Source organism: Apaloderma vittatum, unplaced genomic scaffold (assembly GCF_000703405.1).
Source record: "Apaloderma vittatum isolate BGI_N311 unplaced genomic scaffold, ASM70340v1 scaffold2951, whole genome shotgun sequence".
NCBI classification, from domain to species: domain Eukaryota; kingdom Metazoa; phylum Chordata; class Aves; order Trogoniformes; family Trogonidae; genus Apaloderma; species Apaloderma vittatum.
Window position 1 is genome coordinate 3,565 of NW_009699396.1, and position 9,304 is coordinate 12,868.

At 39.9% G+C, this 9,304-nt stretch overlaps 1 protein-coding gene across 1 annotated transcript; it reads right to left on the reverse strand.

Annotated features, from left to right (window-relative positions):
• Positions 1 to 344: 344 nt before the first annotated feature.
• SLC26A1 (solute carrier family 26 (anion exchanger), member 1) lies at positions 345 to 3,765 on the reverse strand. Its single transcript, XM_009878327.1, has 2 exons — positions 3,145 to 3,765; positions 345 to 1,865 (listed from the first exon to the last, which is right to left on the reverse strand). Exons 1-2 carry the CDS (start codon positions 3,763 to 3,765, stop codon positions 345 to 347), a joined length of 2,142 nt encoding a protein of 713 aa, XP_009876629.1.
• Between the last annotated feature and the right edge of the window lie 5,539 nt (positions 3,766 to 9,304).

Below are 9,304 nucleotides of genomic sequence, written 5' to 3' on the forward strand. Positions count from 1 at the left end.
AGTCACCTGGCACTGGGCAAACCTTCCAGCATAGCAACCTCGTGATGTGTATGTTGGGTCACACATGATCATGGCACAAGTGTCAATCTCAAACAGCCCTATTGCACATCATCTACATTTTAAAGTGAAAGTGCAGATAATATCTGACCTGTTCCATCCTGGTCCTGAAATGCATCCCCAGTGGTTGTTCTATGTGGCATCTGACAAACAGCAGAGCCCTTCAGGGCAGAATGGCTTGTGAGCTCATTGCTGTATACAGTCAACAGTGTGTCTGATAATTTAATTATTGCATACTGCCCATCCCCATCTGGCACTTGTAGTGAGTCATCATGGATGACACAGGATTAAACTGAGCAATCTGCTGGAAGCCTTTGGTCTTTTGCAAACTGCACAGCATTATGTATACTGTAGAAAAGCATTTCCTGCATACTTCCAAAATCTTTCCCAAAGTAACCTCCTCTTTTCAGAGAGTCTATGACTGAGGGATTGCAGCAAGCCAGGAGAACGGAAATGTTTAAGTCCTTGTAGTCTTTCAGGATTTCCTTTAGAGTGTTAACCCCAGTGGTGTCCAAAAATGAGATGGAAGAGCAATCTACAACAAGGGCTTGGAAATCAATTTGCTTGGGCACTAGCTGAAGAGCAGTTTCTCCGATGCCCAGTCCATTAGCAGTTGTGTGACCTCCCTTCTTCAGATACTGCCTTTCCTTCTTCTCATATTTCTTCCTTCTAGCAACTTCTAGGTTAGGATCTAAGTTAGTCAATCTGTACAGAGATTTTAGGAAGTAGTTTCTATTTGCATAGTAAAGTGGGGCCTCAAAACGGAATATCTTGACCTTCGGAACAGAAGAGAGGTTTTCATATTCTAAGTCATCCTCATAAAAGCTGGTGCCTTCGATCTGACCAAGCAGGGCTGTCCGTGGACGCTGTGTCTGGGCAATGATGCATAACATGGAGAAAACAATGCCAACCAACAGCCCTATTTCTGTGCTGATCAAGGCAGAGGCAGACATAGTAATGACCCAAACAAGTGTGTCCACCTTATTCACATGGTACCGTGCTGGCACATCTCGGAACTTCCTCAGGGCTCCTCGGAGGCTGACAATGATGATGCAAGCCAGGACACACTTCTGCAAGGAGTAGAAGAGAGGTGCCAAGAAGAGCAGCACCAGCAAAACCACCATGGCACTAATTACTCCAGAGACTTGAGTCTGGCAGCCTGTAGATGTTTTGACGAGTGTTTTTGCCAGAGCTGCACTGGTTGCAAAAGAGTGGAAGAAAGAAGGAATGATGTTGCAGAACCCCACAGCAAACATTTCCTGATTGGCTCGGATGGTGTAAGCATATTTCTTTGCACACATTTCAGAAAGGGATACAGTGAAGACAAAACTGACTATGGCAAGGGGCAAAGCATCTACAGCGACTCGGAGCATTAAGTTGAAATGTGGCACCTTGGGGGGAATAAATCCTGTTGGAATAGCTCCAGAAACACTGGATGCATACACTTCATTTAACTTCCCATAGTGTGACACCAGTGTTGCCACGACAATAACTACCAGCTCCGTGGGAAGAGGAAATTTCAGCTTATGCTTATACCGATCTCCCAGTTCCTTAGCACTGACCAGCACCACAATACAAATGGCACTTGTGATGACATCACAGAGGTTAGCCTGAGAAATGTTTCGGAAAATGTTAATCCAGGTAATAACAAGCATCCCATGCCCTTGGCTACGTGGGATTTTTATTCCAATCAGATACTTCACTTGAGCTGTTAAAATGGTTAAGGAAGCACCAGTTGCAAAGCCGTCTAGTACAGACTCGGACAGGTACATAGATACGAAACCCAGACGAAAGATTCCCATTAGAACCTGAGGAGACACAGAAAAAAAAAGAGTAAAAAATATGAACCTTAAATGGTGCTGCAAATAGTTTAGTTTGAATGGGAGAGAGCTAGCTGAAGGCAGATAGCACTTGACTGAGTATTAAAAAAGGAATTATCATTTGATGTTTCCAGGCTGCTTTTAAAACATGCATTTCCTTTTAATATTATGGGATAATACAAACCCAATAAGTGAAAGAGGAGTTTGAGACAGCATCAGTCAAACATTGATCCGAAGTGACTCTGGAGTGACTGGTCTGAATTTTACTTCCCATGCAAAAGAGCAGTGGATCTGAAAATGTTTCAGTTATTCCAAAGCCAATTTTCTTTTCTCCTGTCTTAAAGTTAACATAAACTTAAAACTTTCAACCATTGCTTTGTAAACAGAAGTTGAATGACAACAGCTGTGATCCCTACTTTAGTGGTACCGTTACATAAAACAGCTTTTAATTTTAGCCCTGTGAACAGAAGGGAGAGTGAAGCACAGACAGCCTTTGTGGCATGCCTAAGGTCAGAAGTGGCAAAAGAGCTCACAGACTTTCCATATCCCAGGATACTGTCCTTAACTAGTTGCTTCTCCTTCCTTTGATGGCTTTGGAAAATACAGCTTCACAAGGGCATTTTGTTTTTCATAAATGTGATATGAAATTTCTTAGTAAACAGAAGATAGCTAGCTCTTTCTTAATTCATATGTATCTGCAATTAATAAGGAATTATGTCCTTATCTTGATGTCCTTGTGATGGGCAGCACATTGGTAAGTTTCAAAGTCCAGCATAGGCATTGTCTGAAAAGTAGGTTAGTCAGTCTATTTTCCCTCTTGTCCTTTCTGCTTCTGAGTTATCTTTGGACAGCAGTTTGGTAGAACATAGCAAAACACTGGGCAACACATTCTGAATCTGTGTAGAAGCAGGTCTGCACCTTTATTAAAGCGTCTAGCAAAAAATTATTTTGTCATTGTTGAAGTACACAGTTACCTGGGAATTTTTCTTATGGTAAGATCTGTATTGGATTCATGGTCCCATGTAAGCGGCAAGACCAAGAGGCAAAAACAGTGTTAATGGTCTAGCAGAAGACTTGTTTTATGTGGCCTTGCTAATAGCTAAGAAAACTGCCTAGCTTGTGCTTTCTCTGAGCTGCTAACAGTTAGGCTTTCTGGAGAAAGCGGTCCAAGGTCATTCAAGTAAACTGATGCTATATATTTCATTAGGGCATGCAAAGAAGCTTTAGGAACTTCATACCTTGCCTCTGGATGTCAGCAGCCACTTACCTGATACACTCCAGCCACAAATGTCAAGGCTGTAGCAATGCCAATAGCATAGCATTCTTTCCCACACTCAGCATTCATCCCTGCGATTGTAAGGTTGAAGGCAGTTGTGTTGGACTGACTGTCATTCTGCAGAGACTCATCACCCAAGGCTCGCGGGGCATCATCGTTCAAGTCAAACCCAGCCAAGAGAAGTTCTCGATCCACAACTTGTCCTACCATTAAGCTTATCAAGCTGAAAATGCCAACTGAGACATGACGGGATGTGCCCATTAAGAAATAGATGATATTGGCAAAGAATGATGTGTAAAGACTATAAATAGGCTTCAGGCCTGCCAGCAGTGAGTATGCAATTGCCTGGGGCACCAGAATGATCCCAATCACTAACCCAGACATAATGTCCCCCCAAATGTACTCTTTGCACTGGTATTGCGGAAGCCATCGTAAAACGGGAAGGAAGTCCATGACAAAGTTCTTTAGCTTCTTTGGGGTGCAAGAACAGCTCTTCCTCAGCTTAGCTAGCATGACTTCTTTCCTGTTAATCTGGACATGAGTCTTTCTTTCCATGACAAAGTAAGAGGAGGTGCTGTTTTCCATCCTCGTAACCTCAAATGGTCTTTCCATTGTCCTGGTATTTACTTCTTGTATTTGTTCCTGCAGTGTGAAGAACATGGCTGTTAGGTTGCAGTTCCTGAGCTTGTTTTTTCTAGAACAGAAGCTTAGTGCTAAACATTTTGTCACTTGATAGTGCTTTTACGGAAGCATCAAGAACACCAACAAGAACACCACTATAGGGCTCTAGTGACACATAACACAGAAATAAATCTGCAGATTGAGCCCTTTCTTGCAGACATTTAAGAGTACATTCAATTGAATCCAGTTTGTTTTGCTACGGAAAAATTGAGTTAATTAGTCATTTCTTTGTATAACAGATATTTCCATCAGCTCTTCCAGATGCCTTGTCACAGAGGTCTCTGTGGTGAGAGGTAGCACTTGATTGTAATAAACATTACTGGTGTTGTAGGGTATCTAATAGTGCATCTTATAGTCATTGATGTGGAGCTCACTTGTGGTGTAATGATCTGTCACTGCAGCTGTCTGCAGTGCATAGGAGAAAAATTTTGTGAGTGGAACCTATAAAGGAGAGTTTTCTGAAGAGCAATAGTTTAGTCTTATGCAAAAAATCTGAACGCAAACCATTGACACGCTTTTAGAAGCTACTACATAACATGAATCTGTTGAATTGTAGATTGCTCCAATATGTGGCTTCCGTTAATTAATAAGCATCTCCTCACAAATAGCACTTTGGCAACATACAGACTACACACCGTGCTGGAGTCTGTTACCATCTCAGATGAGTGCTACATGTTAGTATTTTCAGTTTTAAACCCATAGTTACCCTAGCTTCGTGCTCCAGGGAGTAAGATACAACAAATCATGTGGGCAGCAGAACAAACACAGCAGTATTTTGTATGGTTCTCCTGTCTGTCAGTTTTCTGATACAGAAAAACTGGGAAAATTTTGTTCTCCAGACGGAGGCGCTTTTGGTGTCTCTAGCCTCTGTGAACACAAGTGTTTTCATCGATCTCAGTCTTTGCCTTTTTATCCAGTTTTGAAATTAAGTTGAAAATAGCTTGAGGCACTCATAAGTCAGTTGGGAAAAAACCAAACACAGTATGCCAGTTTGCAAATCTTGTCTTGTTTGCGGTGGAAAGAAGGAGGAGGGAAGAGTGGATGCCTGTGTGTAAGTACTGGAAGATAAGAAATGACTCATATTGGCTGGAAGAAGAGATTATGTGCTAGTAAAACAGTATGAAGACTCTCTGGGGAGGAGGAACTTCTCAAGTCCAGCCTCCACCAGTGCCATTAACAGCCAGGATCTCAGCAACAAAACTTTTTGGTGCCAGGCGTGACATTGCAATATAATGTCAAAGCTTGTCTTCACATACAATTCCTTGTTCACATCAGTGAAGCCCCCTTCACATCAGTTTCCTAAAATTCAAAGTACACTCACTGGCATAGTATTCTCTTGGCATATTTTGATGATTTTAACAGTTAATGGTAAATTTGGTGGCAGAAGTCATCATTCTCTGTGTATATTTCATAAAATTTTGTTTTGTTTTGTTTTTAAGAAGAGTATTTTGATTTGTTAATGTTTGGCAACACCAAAGCCTGTAAGCTTTTGACCTGCAGCACTCCACATAGAGAGTGTCTTATTATAAACTCTTTTGTCTATCTTGGTTATAAAGTTTTTTCAAGATTTTAACAAATACCTTTTGCCAGCAAATTGAAAACAGTAAGAAGATATCTATCTGTAACTAGTGCAAATGTCTCAATTTCCCAAGTATTTTAAATGTCACAGCGTGATTTCTAAGGCCATGCGAAGTTTACTACAGCTTGAAACAGGATGTTTAAGTGTTACAGGTGCATAAGTCATAATTTGGTAGAAGGTAGGAAAGAGATTCTTAATAAAGATGTGTGGACTGATTGTCCAAGTTGAAATAACCTTCAGAGTAGTTTAAATATGTTTTAAAAGATCAGTGGGTTTCTGTCCTTCCAATTTTGATAAATAGTTTATAGCTTCCACTAACTTTATAACTTTATGTTTGTTTGTAATTAATGTTTATTTCCATCATAAGGAAAAACTGATTGCAGTTTAATGTAATTAGTTAGACAGACTGATGGCTCTTTTTATCAGTAATGCCAAATTTACTTTAGATTCTAATGTACTGTGAGGTTATGCTAGGCAGGATCTGCTTGAACAGGAGATAGATAGGTTGTATCCAGTCTCTGTTAGAATATAAGGCTGATACAAAAAATAAAAGAAGTTATAACACCAAGAGAAATACTTAAGAGCATATGATTAAAGTTCACCAAACACAGAATGTTAGCAACTATGACTAAGACAGTAATTTTAAGATGCATGAAAGCAACACTTCCTGTCTTACCTAAATTAGTTTGGAGAGTGAAAGCGTTTTGCATGAGGACAGCAAATCCTATTCGAATGCCACTCACTTCTTACAAGTGAATTCGGACAGCCAAGAAATAAATACGGTGTCCTTGTTCTACATGCTTAAAAGCTAGTGGGCAGTTCAGTATTCAATGAGTGCTTTTGATAGGCTACATAAGAAAGATTGCATTGCCTTCTGTACACTTAATTGTACAGTTGCTGTCTGCCTGACTCTAAACTCACACAATTTACTTGGAAGTGTATTTGTATTTAGAAAAAAAAACATGGAAAACATTAGAATTCACACATAGGCGTTGTTTGTGCAGCTTCCTGAGAGATGATAATAGTTTTCAATACATAAGATTATTGGAATACAATTTATCTGGAAATCTGTTAAGATACCTTGTTTATGAATGATAATTTGGTATTATATTTTGGCTGTATTGCCTTGCTGGATAATCAAAATGGTAGCTTTTAGTAAAAGACCACAAAAACCCACCAAACACTAGTATGGTAAAGCACATATCATTTCAGCAGTTTTGATTCCTTTTAAAAAAAAGGTCAAAAAACCCTTCCTGCTGGAATAAATATGTTCAAGCTAAAACACAGCCAGATAGCTCACAGGAGGTAATTTTTTCAATTCTTTTTTTCTCCTGAAAATACAGATTTCCTTTCTGTAAGTAACCATTTATTCTTCTAGATACATTTTCAGAGTTCATGTCAAATGAACATGCTAGCTGTAAAACACTCAGCTAGTGGTTGCTTTTAGAATATAGTAAAGCCACACCAAATAGCAGAAGGGACATTATTGCCGGTAAAACACTTTTCAGCTGTGTAACCTAAGAATTCTCCATCTGTGATGCCTGTAGCTCATTAATGACTTCTTTCCTTCACCTGAAGGAAGTGAAATTCCACCATACCTGTGTGCTATCCCCTGCGCATTTGTGCAGCCTAGCAGGGACCTGTGAGCTTCCAATGCTCTTGCCATCTCCAGACACAGGAGGGTGGAGAGCGCATCTCCCTGCTCTTGTACACATGAGTAGACTCTGTACACCACCATCCTTCCACGGTGGTAATTCTTGGGTGATATTTAGGAGCCCTAGGGGTGTCAGTAAACAGATTTCCTCTACTTGGCTTGCCGAACAGACGTATTTTCAGCTCAGCCCATACTGGGTTTTTCATAAGAAAAGGGACAATCTCTATTTCAGGCTCCTCCTCATTCCCTAGAGCTTCACAGAACACAAAGTTTGCATTTTATTCAAGTGAAACTCTTTCCATTGCTTGCTGAGAGAGCTGCTCTTAGCAGGGATATAGAGATAGACCAGCATATAGCATAGAATGTGTTTATCCATGGCACTTGACTTCAATATTGTAACCTCAACCATTTAATACAAGTGACAAATACTTGTGTGCACATTCATATATATATCACCCATATCGTTACAATGAAAAGCAGTCTTGGCCATTTTTAATTGTATTTTGATGTTTAACTTCACAGTTTATTTTTTCAAGTTGCCCTTGACCACAGGAGCATAAGCAAAAAGCTTTTTTTTTTTTTTATTTCCTGCTTGAGCACTCAACCACTCATTCTTTCAGGTTAAATGCAGTGACTCAGTTATCTTGCAAAAAAGAAGAAACAAAGCAAAGAACCGTTCAAGCCGAACAAACTGCCAGCTTTCCAACTGGCCTTAGTCCTACCTTTCTTCATGTCTTTTCACCATGCCACTGACCTGACAAAATCTTTCTGCAAGGGAGGAAACATTCATCACAGCATGTTCAGTGGGATTTCTCTTTGCAGATTCCTTGGCATGCAGTTTCTGCTGGTACACTTATAACCATTCTGACTGGATGAGTTGTTGTTTGTGGAACAGAACAACCCTAAAAAAGTTGATTTCCAATGTGTTTTTTTTGTCTCGCTGTCCTGATTGTCCATCAGAAAATCTGAAGCTGTGTCTCTAGAAAGCCCAGGAGGAGGTGGAGAAGTGAGCCTGCCTCTCCATGCTAGGGGGGTCTTTTAAATGCTGTACCTGAGGCAGACATCAGACAGCATATCACAACACTTTGCTAGAATCACTTGCTCTTGCTGAAATAGTGTTTGTAAGTGTAACTTAGGATAGAGCCCTTTACGTAGTTTGAGCCAAGTGATGGTTGCAGTTTTCTCTGTGTTTGAGCTATAAAAGTCAGTTAAAAACTAATGTGGGTAGAGCAGGTTTTCTGTTTATCACCTGAAGTTTCATTGTATTTTTGTTGCATAAAGCGCAGAAAAATATGAGAGCATCAGTTTTGTAGCTGTTGAGTCAAACTGTTGGTGTTATTTATCTTTCTTATCAACAATGTTTTCTGCCTGTAAGAAACCTCTGGTTGTCTCTAATGGCTACAACTACATTACTGTTCTGGTTTTGAGCAACATTCCTGCGTAGCCTCATTTATGGTGATTCAATGTACAGAGGTGTGTTATGCTTGCAAACCAGACTTTTTTCAGAGGAAAGTACGCAGAGGCTCTGCCCCAGTGCCCTCTGTCGCTTTATGGTGGCCTAAAAACGTAGGCCACCAATTGATTTTTGGACAAATTTGAACACATGGGGTGAGGACATTTAGTCTGTGTGACCTGACTAGTCTGAAACAAAATCCCCTGAAGTGCGTATAATATAATACAGTACTGCTTCAGCAACTACTGCTTTGATTTATTAATCTGCTTTTGTTGTGCAGAGTTACTTAGAAATGTCGACATAACCTATGACAACACAGAACAAGTGAAATGAATGTTTCTCTCTGTCTTGCATAAGCTATTGTATTTTAAGCTTTAGAGCACCAGGACCTAGGTGTACTTGGAAGCAGACTTAAGCAAGCTGCCAACAACCAAAACCATTTAGTTAAACACTGATCTAGTTAAGTTTTAAGGCTATAGGCAAAGAACATTGCAGTACTTTTTAGGAAAATCATGTGAAACTTGATGGGCTAAGTCAGTTTTTTACTATATCTGGGCAAAATCTGTGGCTTCAAAGCATTTTCCCTGTTGGTTTTCAATATTATGCTAATCCAGAAGTGAAAAAGGAGAAAATATGACAGTTTAATAATCTCTACAAGTCAGGAAAGCCAGAACATTAGTCTAAGTCCTCTACAAATTAACACTTATACTAAGGAGTTATCCTGAGAGTCAAGCAATCTTTTAGATTTGTGTATTTCTAGTTAAAATCTCCAGTTAAGAAGTTC

Excerpts from the sequence above, each read along its gene's own strand:
- SLC26A1 (XM_009878327.1), bottom strand. The coding sequence starts at position 3,765 with ATGGAAAGACCATTTGAGGTTACGAGGATGGAAAACAGCACCTCCTCT. Across the intron at positions 1,866-3,144 it reads TTGTGGCTGGAGTGTATCAG|GTTCTAATGGGAATCTTTCG; the intron begins GTAAGTGGCTGC and ends GTGTCTCCTCAG.